This window comes from Equus caballus, chromosome 17 (assembly GCF_041296265.1).
Source record: "Equus caballus isolate H_3958 breed thoroughbred chromosome 17, TB-T2T, whole genome shotgun sequence".
NCBI lineage: Eukaryota > Metazoa > Chordata > Mammalia > Perissodactyla > Equidae > Equus > Equus caballus.
Window position 1 is genome coordinate 33,696,309 of NC_091700.1, and position 17,041 is coordinate 33,713,349.

Sequence of the window (17,041 nt, forward strand, 5' to 3'; positions counted from 1 at the left end):
ATCGGTGGATTACATCCATGTTAATATTTTGCAATATTGTGCTGTAGTTTTGAAAGATGTTTCCACTGGAGGAAAATGGGTAAATGGTATGTGTATTATTTCTTACAGCTGCAATGTGAATCTATAGTGGTCTCAAAATTTTTTAAAAGTTTAATTTGAGAAAAACCTGAATAAATAACCATTCATGGAATATTTCATGGTGTCTTTATTTTTTCTATATTTCACTTTCCTATTTGTTTGGTAATTCTAACTTTAGAAAAGTGATTTAGTTTCGTTCAGTATTTTAGAGATAGATGGGACATTTTCATCTAGAAATTTCAAATACCAGCAGACAAGGTCTAGATGAGTGAAATGCCCCATTTGTGGTCACTCTACAGGACCTATGAAAAGATACCAGGCTCTTGCCTACCCGCAGACCACAGGCCATTTTATGTTCTGACTGCTGAAGCAACATAGTGAGTTATTTCCTAGGAGTAAATTAAGCCTCTCTAAGTACATTGATGCCCTGAAAGGAAGTCAATGCAGATAACCTCCTATTCCCAGAGTAGGGAAACCAGGCTCATTATCTGCAGGCTCAGAAAGAGATAATCTTTAAGAAAAAAGACATTTGGTAAAACAATTAGACCTAAAGGAAACCATAAAAACAGATAAATTAGAATTAATTAAAATCTTAGATTAAAGAAAATTCTCTAATAAAGTTTTGGTCTAATTATGATGCAAGCCTAGAGGAACAGCATTTGCAAATGTTGGGGAAAGAGAAATAGTACATCTTAAATAGTAAGAAAAAGTCCAGAATGGCGAAGTTTAGTCTGTAAAAGAGAACGATGCTGAGAAATGATTCTGGAACCAGAAGTGGGACCACTTTATGAAGATCACGCTATGGAATCTGCACTTAATCACAAGGGAAATAGAGAGCTCTGCAGATTGTAAACACAGGGAGAAATGAACATATTTGCCTTTAAGAAACACCTTGTTGTCTCTCAAGTACTCCTCAAAACCTTGTGTTTGATCCAATAAGTAGCTCTTCCATAGCGGTTTTAGAAATAGAGTATGAATATATTTCAATAGGTAAAACAACTAGTGAAGAAGTTTCTTTGAATGGATTCAAATGACTCCACTACATTAGATGGCCCTAGGAAATCTTCCATGATACCTTGTTAAATGAAAAACAAACAAGTTACTAAGTTATAGGTATCATATAATTCCATTCTTGAATAAAAACAATAAAAATCCTTAGCCTATACATAGGCATGCATATTTATATATTAATATATTTGCAAAGGCAAGGGAAAACATGAAAAACAGCAAATTATTGGCAGAGATTCCATTAGGAGATTGGGAATCAAGGAGAGATGGCAAATTTTAGTCAAGCCATAGGAATATTTTTTGAGTAATTTAATACATAAGTTTTATGTATGGGATTCAAATGATGGAAGTACATGAATTGAGTGAAACAAATAGAGATACTCCAGAGCACCACTGTCCAACAGAATGTACTGCCAGTTATAAATGCCAACCACATACTATTTTTAAATTTTCTAGTAGCTACATTAAAAAGCAAAAAGAAACATGAAACTAACTTAATTAGTATATTTTAACCCAATGCATCCAAAATATTATTTCATCTTGCAATCAGTATAAATTATTAATGAGATACTTTACGCTGTTTTCATACTAAGCCTTTGAAATCTGGTGTGTTTCACACATTTCCAGGGCTTAGTAGCCATTTGTGGAGAGTAGCTACACTGGACAGCGCAGCTCTAGAGGAAACTGATGGTTTTGTTACTGGTTAATTTCACTGGCAGAGACAGCATCACTGTTGGTCAGCTCAGTGACAGCCTGGCAAATTTGGCCCTGGTCCCATGGTCTTAATCTTGGTTCAGCTTCATATTTTTCAGCTCTATCATTTTTCAGTTGAGAAGACTTGCTACTATTTAATACATTTTTTTGTTACCAGTGTGTATGTAGAATAATGACAAAGTCTACAGTTGAAGTAAAAATGATGAACGGTGTACTTCCAGAAAACAGTAAGAAACTACTTAAAAAAAAAATATGTGAACAAACAATCTTGTAGGGAAAAAGGTAATATGATATTAATTCTGAATTTTAGCTGTGGAAAATTTGAACTGTAAATATTTTCTATTGAAGGAGGGAGCAAAGGAGACAAAATTTCACAAAAGTAAAAATTCATTAACCAAGATATTTACGACCTGATGACTCACCCGAATATCTAGATGAAGAGTTTTTTCTTTAAGCTCCACTCAACCACCGAGTAGCTGGGTAAATTTGGATAATCTCCATAAATGCCCTGAGCCTTAGTTTCTCCAGTAATCTATGGAGAACTTATTTAATAAGCTTGTAAAATTTTAAAAAAGTCATGTGATAACAGCATGTACACAAAATGCTTTGTAATATATTGTGAAATAATTAAAATAACATTTTTGAAGTTGAATTTAAGGAAACTGCCAGAGATACTAAATTTCTAGTTTCTATGGTTACTGGGAGGTCTGAATTTTGGAGAATATAAGTCAAGAAAAAAATATAATAAAGCTAAACTAAAGAAGTAGTTTTCAAAATGGTGAAATATATTCATAAATTTGGCTTTCAAAAAATTTGTCATTATAAACATATTTAGAGAGAAACATGGACTGTTTTTGCAGGTTATTTTTTAGGGGTACCATCTCAAATGTTTAAACTGGTGGCTGTCTAAACTGTAGAAAGTTTGGCTACAAACACAATGCACAACAACTAAGAAGGGAGAGATTTCAATACTTGATGTCTGCTCTTCAACAAAAACCCATGAGACTGGAGAATCATTCGCTCAACTAAATCCCAGAATTATTGAATATTAAAAGAGTGCATTTTTATACCACTGGCTACCTATATTCCTTCCACATTGGCTAGAAAATTGACTCTTCTATGAGAATAATATGATAAGTTTATTACCCTTAACTCTTCATCAATTTCATTCTTTACATCCCAACAGTAACCCAAGAAATTTCATTGTTTGGGTTTGTGTGTTTGATTACTACTGTATGTCAGGTTGCTCTCCAGGTCAAGGCAAGAAAGTGAGTATGCTTTTGCAGTATTTTAATTGCCAGCCAGTAAATAAAATATCTAATTTAAGAAAATTTGATATACAAATATTCAACTTATGAAACAGTTACATTTTGAGGATGATCATCACTTTGAAAAATAATTCATCATTTTACAAAATAATTTACTACCATTTTTTTTACATAGCCAGTTTCCCTACTGAAGTTAATATAGATTTATTTACACAGATATTTTCAGGAATACATCTATCACAAATGGTGAGGTACATCTTTACAGCGTTCTTTCTTGTAAATGGGTTTTGCAAAGACATATCTATGATAAATGAAGTGCTGTGAAATTTAACCTAATTCCATTAAGTTAAACTGGATTTTCTAGACATTCTTCCACCCAACCCTGGTCAAAAATAAATAAATAAATACAGTTGAGCAGCAGCAAGATCAAAAGGGCATGAAACACACAAAAAACGTTATTTATGCAAATGAAAGTGTGATGTCAAACCTCTTTGGTGTTTAGGAATTTCTGTTGATAGAGATAGAAATGAAAAGAAACCCCAAATTACTCACTGAAAGACCTCAAAAACATAATCCCTTTATTTGCAATCCTGCTGTTGTTTTATGTTTCCTTATTCTTTTCTACTGTTCGTCTTCATTAATGCTACCTAGTATCCCTATGTATTTAGAATAATACCCAATTCTAGGATATCTGGTACCGACAATATCCAATACTTTGTTTAAACTCATAAATGCATCTGTCAGTGACATCTGAGGGTTGTTAGAAACCATCATTTCCAGAACACTGAAAAGCAGTGTGTTACTGGCTCCAAGAATATCTCTCTATTATCACCATGTTCACCAATAAAATATCAGCACCCTATTCCTGATATAAATAAATTACCGGGAAAAATTTTTGTTATTGTTGCATTTATTGTTGTTGGTATTATTTGAAGGAATAGAGGTAATTTGAAATTAAATTTCGGTAGCGTATGCATAATGATGATGTATATGATCTTTACTTTGGAAAGAAACACAAAGACAAAAACAGAAGGGGCAAAAGAAGAATCATTGGAAAATACTGCAAGTTTGAGAATAGGCCTACAATTTCCCTACTGCCGTATGTCTAACTTAGAACAATTGGATATTTCACTATCCTCAGGGCTTACTGAGTCCTAACATACCTGAGATAAAGATGTGCTTGAAGTAATTAGAATATTCATCAGGCTTACTGTGTTTCTGCAAACCTGTCCAGCTCATTCATTCCTAATAGCCTAGGCCAAAGCCAGATTTAGGAGGGAGCAGTACTCAGTGCCTCTGGCTTTCCTGAAAACTAAAATCTAATATTTCCAGTTGAATTCTAACATCCCATACCAAATATGCTTTTTAAAATCTTCTAACTTCTATAACATAATTGAATCTAAAGAATCTAATATATCTTTAATTTTACACATTCCTCTTGCTTTGCAAGAAGAGACACAAACTTACGGAGTTTACCAAACTCATTGTCTCTCAAAATATGGCATTTCTGAAGTGGCAATAGTAGCCCCTCTATACACACACTTCTTCGCTCGGTCTGTTGGTGTCTGAGAGGCAGTGGGGTAAAGCGGTTAAGGGCCTGGCCCTGATGGACACGGCATAGCTCCGCCACTAGCTGTGAACCTTTCCTGAGCCAGCGCTTGCCACAGTTTCCTCATCTATAAAGTGGGGATAAGAACAGTAGCTCCTTCAGAGAGTGTTTATGAGCAGTACCTATATATTAATACATGTATGGCATATAGAACAGTGGCTGATGCTGTTATTGCTGTTATTCCTTATTTTTGATGTATGGCAATCCAAAACTGGGTTTTGTAAAACTATGCAGTTTCAAGTCAATGCGAAATCATATACAATTTCTCTAGTTCATGGAAGTAATTTTTGAAGTAAAATGAATTCAGCATTTTTCTATTGATTTGAAATAAATGCTAATTGCCTGTGATGAAGAAACTTCTATTTCCATAGTGGCTTAAACAGACACAGGTTACATAATTTACACTTTACAAAGTTGCCAGTACCTTTTTTCGTATCTGGTGAAAACACTTTCCCTTTTGGGAATTTGGTGAATGAGTGTAATATAAGCTAAATTACCTTGGAAACAACAGCAGAAACAAGTAATTAAGAATGTTGACCCTGTGGAGAAAACTATGTGTCTATATCCACTGCTAAAATTAATAATGATTTTTGAGTGATTTTAATTTTAAAGAAATATATACCAGTCACTGAGGGAAAGAAGAGGAAACTTCTAGATTTTTGTACTTCTTTTGAATTGACAACAATACTGCACTGATTGAAAACAGAATTTCACTTTGCTTAGATTTGGATTGTCAGAGTGAGTTCATTTTCATCTGTATATTATGAGTAGGCAATCATCTTGCTTTGTTTAAGGTGCTTAAACTACTTTAATCTATCATTGTTCATTTCTATCACTGAGAACTTCTGCCATATTTTTGAAATTCAAGTTATTCATAAAGACTCATATTTACACTGATTAGCAGTTAAACCAGAAAAAGGTAATTGGTTTTTTTAAGCTTGAGATACAACCTTTTTTTCTGACAAAATATCATTAAAAATCATCAATCATCTAAATTAAGACCAACAGTTTTTTTTTACTTACTGAAAGGAAAACTGGGCGACCTAAAATTCCATGAAGTATACCTGATTTTCATTTTAACAGAGAGTTTGATCATGACTTCATGAGAACCAGGCTTGCTTGCTTTAATTGTGTACTATAATTATTTACATGTTCTTGAGAAATAATTTGATATTATTTGTGTTTTAAAGCCAAACTGTAGGGCTGGGTGAAAAGTCCTTGGTAAGTAACCATCTCTAGAGACCCTAAAAAATTATGAAAAGCTCTAATATTTCAGCTACGTTGTTTTATGCATATAAAAATATCTATTGTAGGAGTCAACTACCACATGAAATAAATTGCATTTGTTTTCATTGAAAAAGATAGCTAAAAATTTCCTGTGGGTTATTGCAACAGTACAAGAATACAAGGTGCGTTTATTTATTAACAAAAAAATTGTAAAACAAATTGTGAAAGCAAAAGCAGGCTACAAAACAAAGGTTTTTGATAGCCTTTGCCTTAATTAAACTTGTTACACATTAATATGCCACAGTTAATAAATGCTATAAAGTGTACGTTAGCATTTGCTAATTCGCTTTTAAACATCTCCCCCCACCCAGACCACTACGGAAAATACGTGTATGCAGGATATACACTTCCTCCTTCAAGTATCACAATCTTGTTGTCACATAGTCCTCGTGGGTGACTGTGTCAGTGAGGTTTACGTCATAGTCTACGCTACAGTCCTCTTCCTTCCCGCGCTTCTCCTTTGGTATTATTGGGACAGTGTCTTCCACGACCACTTTCTCTGACTTGAACGGACACACTCTCTTGCCTACCTGTAAACCGAGGGTGTCTGTGTTCCTTTCTCGATGGTTTACTAATATACATTGTTCACTGAGGCCGGGGATGTTCAAGTCACTCCGTGAAGCTAAGCCTCGGGATTCCAGTTGAATATTTCTCTCCAGTGGTCCTTCAGCCTGTCGACGAGCCATCTCTTCTGAAACAGAGAAGATTTGGTTTGCATTTTGCTCAGCAGCGTTGTGTTTTGATCGTCTGTGAAATAACCCAAAGTTTTTGATATCAGTCACGAAATTCACTTTTCTCTGCTTCTCCCTAGGGGGCTCCTGCACCACCAGGGCGGAGCCATTGCTTATGTTGTGTCTTTCAGAGGCAATTGCTGCCGATCTCGGATGAATCAGGGTGGTTAAATCGAAAAGGCTGAAGTTCTTTTTCTTGTCCCTGCTGCTTCCTTCGTTATCGCTCTTTTCATCGGAGTCAGCTGAGTTGGAAGACTCCGTCGCGGCGTGAGCGGATTGCACCGTACATAGTTTACTTCCTCTTAGTAACCCCAGGACTTCGAAGCGGAAACTAGAAATGTCTTGCTTTAGTTCCTAGGTGAAGTTTAAAATGATAAAATTAGTTTTATGACTTAAATCAACATCATTTGCTTATTTCATAGATGAGTCTGACCTATTTTAAGAGCTAAGCTTCCATTCTGCTGTGGTTCCATTAAGAATTGCGTTTTCTCACCGGCACTTGTGTCATTTTGATGTCTACTAATTTCGCTGTTGGAGTTCTGGAGGAACAGGCGGATTTCCTAACTTTGATGTAAAAGGAAACGAAAAGAATTTTCTTTTCCACCACTATGTAGTCAAGTATATTGGGTTTTCGGGAGAAAAGAGTTTCAAATACTTCTTCTCTAAAATATACATCTGCTTTCCAGTCACTTCATACTCTCTCAGAGATGCATTTTTTAAAGATTTTTAATATTGTCACAGTTTTGCTGCCCAAAAGGATATTTAAAAAAATAAAGTGGAGTCTAGTCTTCCAAGAGTTGGCAGTGACTTTCAACTGTTTACTGCCTTGAAGTTGATTTTACCCAACACCTGGGTCAACCGCTAAATCCTGCCCATTGCTTCAGATCAGACAGCGTGTCTTATATTCATCCTTTTCTCATCTTTCTGGACAATGGAATTCTCAGTCCTAACCTGATGGAAGCCTTTGTGGTGGTCTCCTGCCTCCAACCTATCTCCCCAAACACCGTGAACCATTTAACTTCAAAATTTGGATTGCTGTGACTGCAAAGAACATTTTGGACCCTAGCCAACTTTCAATCTGCGCTTTGTTTTGCAGTTTCTCTCCTCTACCTAACTGACTGCTTATCTTTATTCTTTTTATCAAACCTGCTGCTTTTCTCTGTTAAAGGTCCTCTTTGGGTATTTTATTTGTTTGTTTTTGCCTATAAGATCTTATTGACTTTAATCATTCTTCAAAAATCTCTACAAACTGATGCAGAATAACAAAAGTATTTCATACACATGATATGAGCATATACATATTTCATGTATTCCACTCATCTCCCCTGATAGAATTAAAGAAAATCCTCAGGGGGAAAGACTGAGTTTATAAGTCATAGTTAAGCTCAAACCTTAAATTTCCACTACCAAAGCAGTGTAGAACACAAAAAAGGTTTTGTTGTTGTTTTCAGGGTGCTGGCACTAAATGTTTTAAGTTTAGAAATCAGACTGAAATTTCAAAAACTAAAGCTGTCTCGGTAGAGTGTTGCTGGGATCAGCAAGTCAAATGCCACTGGGCACTAGGATTTCTCTGCCTCCAAATAAGTCCCTTGACATTTCAGATTAAGTATGTTTGGAAACAATGTATTTTGAGGCGAAATTTCTCCACTTGTTTTTATTTTGATAATTCAATAGGACTTTAATTTAAAATCAGAAGACATCCGGTCTTACTGGAACACAGGGCTGTTTCCAGCTTTGATTTTAAATGTGCTGTGCCTGGTTCCACGCTCTGCAGAATCTGCCTTTCAGTGATGATGGTGAAGATGAAAATGCTTACCTTAAAGTTCTCTTCCGTCAGACCTTCTTCAGTCTTGGCATCTCTGATCATGGCAGCCACGTACCGCTTCACCAGATTCCTCATAACTTCCTGAGGCATTTTAAAACAACAGAATGGATATTCAATGCATAAATATGCTTGCTTTCTTGAGTCAGTTCTGAAGAGGAGATTGTACTTTATTTTAGTGTAAATTTCAAGATATAATACAAGAGTAACTTACTTGATATTGGTGATGTCTTCTTAAATTATCAGCAGCTCGTCTCTGAAAAGGAACGAGGACATATACTTTTTGGTTATATTGATACATTAACATTCTGGAAAATAATTCATTGTTTTTTTAGTCAAAAATTTTTTCCCCTCATTTCTCCAAAGAGAGAATTTTACTAGACAATGGATAATAGCTAAAGAGTGCTTCACGTGAATCGAAAGATAGGGAGCCAAAACAACAAAGTGCAAGGTTATAATCCTATGGCATTTAATATATAGAATTAGTTAACAATGGTGGAACTGGCATTTTTCTAATATAATGCGATGGAGAATTAGGTTATCGTAGTGAATACGTACCCCAAATCAGTTGAAATGATGCTAAGAGACACAGACAGAACATATCAAATAAAAATTAAAAGAAATATCAAGTAGAAATAATTCGATAGAGTGAAAAGCTAGCATTATAACAATAGGAAGGTCTAAATGTCAACAGAGCAACATCAAGAATTTAACCACGATATGCAACACGAAATCAGGAACATTGTTAGACAATAAATTCCCCAACACTGAATTCAATCAGATGTACATTAGAGAGGGTTGCTGTTTTAATTAGATGGTTGAATTTAACAAAAAAATAAAATAAAAGATTCTGTTCAAACATAGGGTTCATTAATTTATCATTTTTTAAAATAAATGTGAATTCCGGCTCATTTTGAAGAGATCAGAATGGTTTTGGATCAGAACTAGGATTAGCACAGAGCAGTGACTTCAGAGTGCAGAATGGAGAGAGAAGATGTTTAATGATTAGAAAAAATTCCATGATAAGTTAAGTTAAATAATAAATACTAAAATTGTATATGTGCAGATTTCACAAGTATTCTAAAGATACTAGGAAAAAAGCTATTATAATCCCAATTTTATGCATATTGAATAAATATCAGTTTTGATTCTTAAGGAAGAAAACTGGCCAAAATAATCTAAAATAAAAATATTTCTGTAATAAAGGATTGAATTGGTAAATTGAGAGAAAGCAAAAAAGATAACATATCTGAAGTTTAAATAAGTCTTTTGATCTTGTTCCTTACTAAATACTTAATCATAGGCTGATGAAATGGAATTTTGAGAGTTATAACTGCATACATCTCTGTGAAATTATATTAGAAAAAAAATCAAACAATTCAAAAGAAACTCTTTCTTCTCTTTAGGAGAATAGGGGACAATGGCATTTTTGCTGACCATGAGAATGGATTTGTGTTTCATGATTATTAGTGACTGTCAGAAACAGATGAGACAATGCCTAGCTTCCCGAAAGCCACTAATGATTTGAATAGCATTCATTTTCTGCATGAATCTTAAGAAACAAATTTTCAATATGATTATGGTATTAAGACTGGTAAATTTGAAACAATACAAAATTAGAACATCTTGAAAAAAATACAGCATGGGAATTTCAGAGTGGGCCACCAGATGGAGGTATGTGACTCCTATTGAGACACAGCTCAGCTGAAATCCGTGATAAATAGCACTTCTGGAAGGAAAAAAAAACCTTTTAGATGCCCTTAAATTTACTTCAAGTGAACATAAAAACTGAAACAAGCTGTATACCGACTTTAACACGCTCACTATAAATATTGTACAGTAGATCCCTATTCTATGATTTAAGTAGATAGAAACTTTGAATGTAATATAGAATTTAGTAGACTCAATTTTTATTATTTTGGTGTCCTATAGCATTTTTCTGTTATGTTTTAGTCTTTAAAAAGCCAATAAAAAATAGTCAGTAGAGAACACCTTGAAGTCATGATTTCACTTTAAATTTCCTTAATGCAAAACTAAAACTAAGGATGACAGAATCAGAAAATTATGAGTACTAAGTGAAAATTATTGAAAGTAATAAGTGAAAAGTGATGCCTTTTAGTATTAAAAAGAGCACGAACTGCCTTTCCTTCAGCAGAACTGTACTTATATTCAAATTTCAACATTTTAATAAAAATTTTTTAAAAAGCAAAATAATGTGGCAGAAACAGAACATAGAAAAAGTTCACTGTGGTAACTTTCAGGAGTTGTTCAATATCTGTAGCCCAGGTTTAAGGCTAAGATAATATAGTTAGTTGTTTTTTGCCAATTTTTTCCCACACCTACATAGTAATACTACAAAGCTATTTTTAGTCTTGTGAGATTATATCAGCTAACTAAATTTCACCATGCTAGGAAAATAAGAATGGATGAAGTTAACCGTATTCTAAATACTGAATACAAAAATGAATGGAATGAATTCACCGAGTGATAACAGCTAAATTATGCAGCTCAGATACCCCTCATGTCCACTTACTCTCTCCTTCCCTGGTTAGCACCGTGGAATTGATTCTTGTGTTATTGACCATTGATATTATGCCTAACTGTTTCTACTTTCTCACTGCCTGGGAGGCAGTGTAGTGTGGTGTCAAGAACATGAATTTAAGATTAACATCAGGATTTGAAATTGACTGAAACTGAACAAAGAATTTATCTCTGAGACCCTGTCTCTTCCCCTGGTTTTTATTTTGCAAGGTAAAGATAAACTCACTGAGTGATTTTGAAGATTAAAGCAGCTAAGAGATTCAAGGCATCTACCATTAACTAATGTTAGTTCTCATCCTCTTTCTATTTTTTCCTTTCTGATAGCAATATGATTTAACACAGTTTTTTATAAAAAACTTATTAAGTCACAAAACTTGTGGATAGTTTGACACGTATCAGGATTACCTCTGGGGAAGTAAAAGGGTTGTACTTGGATGTAATTGTCTCTCTTTGCGTGATTTGCCTTGCATTTCCTGCTCGCAGAGAGCGTTTTCTTTAGCTGAAGAATTGGATACTTTTAGCCTAGGCAATAGAGGCTTGGAAGTAAGAAATTTGTGTTTAAGTAATAGTGTGAGGGGATGGTTCTACTAAATATAGATAAATGTAACAAATTCTGTAGACAGTGATTGTTTTATTAAAGCTTTATTTTTTTAGAGCAACTTAAGGTTCACAGCAAAATTAAGAGGAAGGTACAGAGAATTCCCATATACCCCCTACCCTGCACATGCCTAGCTTCCCCCATTATCATTGCTCCCAACCAGAGTGGTACATTTGTTACAACTGATGAACCTACACTGACACATCATAATCACCCAAAGTTCATAGTTTACGATAATAGTTCACTCTTGGTGTTGTACATTCTATGGGATTGGACAAATATATAATGATATGTATCCATCATTATGATATCATACACAGTATTTCCAGTGTCCTACAAATGCTCTGTTCTCTGTCCACTCATCCCTCCTTTACTCCCCCATCCCTACCTCAACCTCTGGCAACCAGTGATCTTTTACTGTCTCTGTAATTTCGCCTTTTCCAGAATGTCATAGGGTTGGAATGATATAGAATGCAGCCTTTTCAGATTGGCTTCTTTCACTTAGCAATATGCATTTAAGTTTCCTCCTTGTCTTTTCATGCCTTGATAGCTTATTTATTTTTAGTGATGAATAATATTCCGTTGTCTGGATGAATCACAGTTTATTTATCATTCACCTACTGAAGGATGCCTTAGTTGCTTCCAATTTTTGGCAATTCTCAATAAAGCTGTTATAAACATACATGTGCAGTGTTTTGTGTGGACATAAGTTTTCAGCTCTTTTGGGTAAATACCCAGGAGTGCGATAACTGGATCGTATGGTAAAAGTATGTTTAGTTTTGTAAGAAACCATCAGACTGTCTTCCAAGTAGTTGTAGCATTTTGCATTCCCACCAGCTATGAATGAGAGTTCCTGTTGCTTTACATTCTTGCAAGCATTTGGTGTTGTCAGTGTTCTGGATTTTGGCCAATCTAATGAGTGAGTAGTGCTGGTCAGTCATATTTTAGGAGGTCCCAAAAGTTTTATGAACATCTGTGCATTATCTTGGATTTTTGTTATGACTTCTGTGAATTTTCCTTTGTGGGTTTCTATATCACGGCTCTTAGCTCATAGGGCCGATTTAAGATATATTTATTAAGCGACTGTGTGTTCATGGCAGTGGGATACAAGAAGCCAAAGATGAATATTTTTTTTTTGCCCTTAAGTGGCTTATAGTCTATTAGGTGAAATACCAAGAACACATATGACTACAGATGAAGGCAAAGAAAGAAGAGAGAAAACATGGGGCGTGCTATAGGAATGTTATTTGAGTACAGGGAAGGAAGAAGTAGTATTGGGCTAAGGAAAGAATCAGTAGCAGCCGTCAAACAGGGAATGCGATTTTAGATTGGACATGAAAGAATCAGAGGGTTTGGCAGGAAGAGAGCCACAGGTGTTCTAGAAGATGGGACTAGGATGAGCAAATATGTTAGTGCTAGAGGGTGAGAGACATATTATGGCAACTTATACCAGCGCAGTTACGATGTGCTCTGATAATAGGAATACATGGATTAGATCATGTAGGAAAGTTAGCATGGGTTCTTTATGTAAAATCTTAGATGACACAGTGAATTTAGTGGTTAGTAGGCACCTGGGGTTTCTGACTAGTCGAGTGACACGTGGTGAAAATTTAACTTCTGTGATAGTCATCTGTAAGCAGCATTAGGTAGGAAAGGTATGTGTGGGAGAATCACTAGATGAAGAGGTTAGTTGGGATGCTACTGCCAGAGTGTAACTGAAGGGCACAGTGAGTGTGAGCTAAAACGGTAGCAGTGTGAATGGAAAGGAAGGGACAGGGAATGCTGAGGGGGAACAGAAGCAAGCAGGCTTGGCAGTTGGTGTGGGAGCATGAAGACAAAGATGTCTAGCCTGGCTGCTGAGATGTTGGTGCTATTAAACAATAATAAAGAACTCAATTTTGGAGATACTAACAGAGGACACTGAGGTAGAAATGCCACTGTCTATTTTAAATGTTTGGGGAAGGCTAGGACAAAAGAAGAAGACTCGAGGATTATATGCATCAATGCAATGGTGGATACAGTCAAAAATCCACATTTCTCAGTATTTACAAAGGGAAACTATCACATACAATAAAATCATTGATAAATTGTGAGTATGTCTATTAGGAATGCATAAAATGACCCTTTTTCTTTTTAAATTAGCCTTCTTAGGCTAACACTAAAATTTAATTCCCTAACTTCCTAGGATCTATTAAAGGTTAAGAAAAATCAGATGGGGTTTTAAATTTCAATAAATGACAACTGACATGTAGGCATTAAGAACAAACATACTGTTTATTAGAACCGAGGAGCTTGTCCAGTCTCATTTTTGAGGAAACCGAGGCCCACAGAGTTGAATGAGTAAAATGCCACAGTGTTCTCAGGACAGGCTGGTTCTAGAATCCCAGGCTAGAACTCACTCTTTACTCATTGCTCTTTCTCTCAAGTAGACAGTAAGAGACATCTGAACACATCTGCCCTGTATTCTCTGACTTTTCCTCTCTCTCCCAACACATCTGAATTTGAGGATCAATATCCTTACCATGCTGGATTCACATTTATTTAAATAAAAATTCACCATAAAATGCATGCTAGATGTTATGGTTGTTTCCTAGGGCTCCTATACAAAGTACCACAAACTGGGTGGCTTAAAACAATGGATATTTCTTGTTTCACACTTCTGGAGGTAAGATGTCTCAAATCAAGATGTTGGCAGGGACCTGTTACCGCTGAGACTCAGGGTAGAATCCATCTTTTCCTCTTCCTAGCTTCTGGTGGTGGCTGTCAATCCTTGGTGTTTCTTAGTTTATGGCTGCATAATTCCAATCTCTGGTTCCATCTTCACGTAGTGTTCTGCCTGTGTCTCTGTGTCTTCACATGGTCATGTTTTTATAAGGATTCTACTCCAATATGACCTCATCTTAACTAATGGCATCTGCAATGACTCTATTTCCAAAGAAGTTCACATTGTGTGGTACTGGGGATTAGGGTTTCAAAATATCTTTTTTCAGGGAGACACATTCAACATATAATACATGTAGTCTTTGCAGTTAACATAATGATAATTTTTGACAGTTGGTGACATCATTGAATGTTATACAATAGAAATGCCATCAACAGTACCTAGCATGTTGGCAACCCTTTCATTGGGTAAAGATCAGCTGAGCTGAAAGGGATTTAGTATCATGAGGGAAGCATTATATCTTATAAGTATCACTAGAAATGACCAAGAACAGAATTGAGAAATTTGTGTTTATAAAAGTAACATAATAAAGACATTTCATTAAGAAAATACCTATGTGGGTAAGGGGTATTAAATCTTTTCAAGCCACTCACATGTTAACCTTTGATTGATAATCTGCAATGACCAGGTGTTCTCTATCTTTACTAAAAAATAATAAATTAGATAGAATTATAGCATGGCAGAACTAGGTTAGGAATAAGGAATTTCTCCGTGAATGAGTTCACATTTATGATGTCAGTGAGAAATTTGTGGAGTTGTGTTTTTTTAAAAAAATTAGATTGATTGTCAGTTATGTTTAAGACAGGAAAAATGGACCACATGACCAATCAAAGAACTTCCCTCCTTAATTTGGTGTCTAGGAAAAATATTTTGGAGGAAGATGTGCACTTTAAGTTGCCAGTTTTCTTTGTCAATTATATCAGAAGTCTAGCACTGTGGGCAGAATGTTCCTAGACAGAGTGGCTTTTAACATGGATGCCCAGGGCACATCTGTGTGCCACATTAGCATAACTCTCAGTTTGCAGGTTCCTCCTGACTTGTTAGGACAAGACAATGGCAGTATTTGGATCACAGAAGTAATGATAAAGGAAAAGACCAACTAGTGAGAAACCTCTGCTGTTGGGAAGTAACTGCACATTTCAGTGGAAGTGTCAGGCTGTTTTAGAGCAGGAGGGGTTTCGCAGCTCTGAAAGGAAGGACTCTGGGGAATCGGCTGTGACATTTTCTCACTCTTTATCTCTAGTTCTCTCCAGGTCCACTATGTGGAATGTCAGGTTCACTTCACGCAGCTGGCTCTCTGCAGTCAGTTGTCAGTGCCAATTTCTCTCATTTCCACTCTAGTTTTGGTCCATCACTGGTTTTAAGCCCATGAATTATGCCTTTTATTCTTTGCTTTGCTGAGTGAATCCCTTAAGCTTGCTGTGCTCTTCTCTTTTTAAAAGCAAGTAAAAAGGCAAGGGGCCGTTCCAAGATGTGATCCCTTTTTAAAAACTGTAGTTTGGCTCATTTACAGATGGATTTACATATTGTTCTCTATAAACACACTTCCTAAGCATATAAAAATAAACGACATAAAATGCTTGAATGTCGCCTTGTCAAACCAAGTATTCAGGATCTCACTCTTGAAATATCAAGAGTATCAAGCAATTCATTCCTCTACATCTCCACTTGGGAAAGAAAATTTAATTAAAAGGCCATGTCAGCAAATCTTCCAGCAGTAAATTAAGGCTTGAGAGAGATTCAAGGATGAATACTGTTGTATCTGTAATATTTGTACGTAGGCCTGCTGAAAGTCAGGAAGATTAAGGAACAGTACATTTTGATAAATTATCACTAAAAATGATGTCTGAAAGGCATGTCCTATTAGCATTTTTCCTTTAGTGATGATATGTGGTGCTAATCCAGTTACCGTTTGGGATTCTCTTACAGTGACTTAACTGCGCTTCTTTCTGCGGCAACAGGTCAAGCGTGAGTGTCCCATCTGTAGTCTCAGAGTTGAGGGATGCTAAATGACCCTAACAGAGACGGTGTTTCATGTTCTCCTCACCATGTGCTCAAGAGAAAACTAGAAAGTGGAAAATATAAAACTAAGGAAGTTAAATTCTCTTTTATATGATTTGGCCAAAAGCTCTAGTCTTTTTCAGTTCAGGATATTGACCTACTAACTTAAGCATTCCATTTATATATCTGATCAATGGCTTTAAAAATGTTTCACGTAATTAAACACTTTGGGGAAGTATTGCGTTAGTATCCTTTTACTTTAAATGATCTAGACCTCTTGAGCAACAAGTACAAGGGTTGCTTTTGTGTTAGTTTAAAAAGCTGAGTTAGATACCCAGGCTTTCTTTAATAGGAGTTTCTACTTAAAGTTACAAGCTGGAAATGCTTCTTAAAATGAAGATTCCTGATGATTTTAGTGCACACTAAAGTTTGAGAACCAGGGTATTAATACTAGGAAGAGTGCTGATAAAACGAGGTTAAGCAAAAACTTTGAGAAAAAGTAATATCAAACCCAAAAGCTGCAGTATGTTTCTTATTTTGTTCTTGTACTCTCAATAGGTTGCCCCTTTGGTGGATTTTCATGATTTCCCAGAGACAGGCGATTTCTCAATAATGGGTTTGCTACTTATGATAAAGGTCTTATTTCAATAAAGCATTTCTGC

General features: G+C 35.5%; 1 protein-coding gene across 6 annotated transcripts in view; it reads right to left on the bottom strand.

Annotated features, from left to right (window-relative positions):
• Window positions 1-6,080: 6,080 nt before the first annotated feature.
• The window catches only part of TRPC4 (transient receptor potential cation channel subfamily C member 4), a 211,684-nt gene continuing 200,723 nt past the window's right edge, over window positions 6,081-17,041 (bottom strand). For all 6 annotated transcript variants that reach the window (XM_014732012.3, XM_070240250.1, XM_070240251.1 and 3 more), the window contains 3 exons: window positions 8,732-8,773; window positions 8,512-8,601; window positions 6,081-7,049 (listed from right to left, as the gene is read on the bottom strand). In XM_014732012.3, coding sequence (XP_014587498.1) covers window positions 6,327-7,049; window positions 8,512-8,601; window positions 8,732-8,773 — 855 coding nt within the window. In that variant the 3' untranslated portion in view covers window positions 6,081-6,326. The remainder of the gene's footprint in view (window positions 7,050-8,511; window positions 8,602-8,731; window positions 8,774-17,041) is intronic.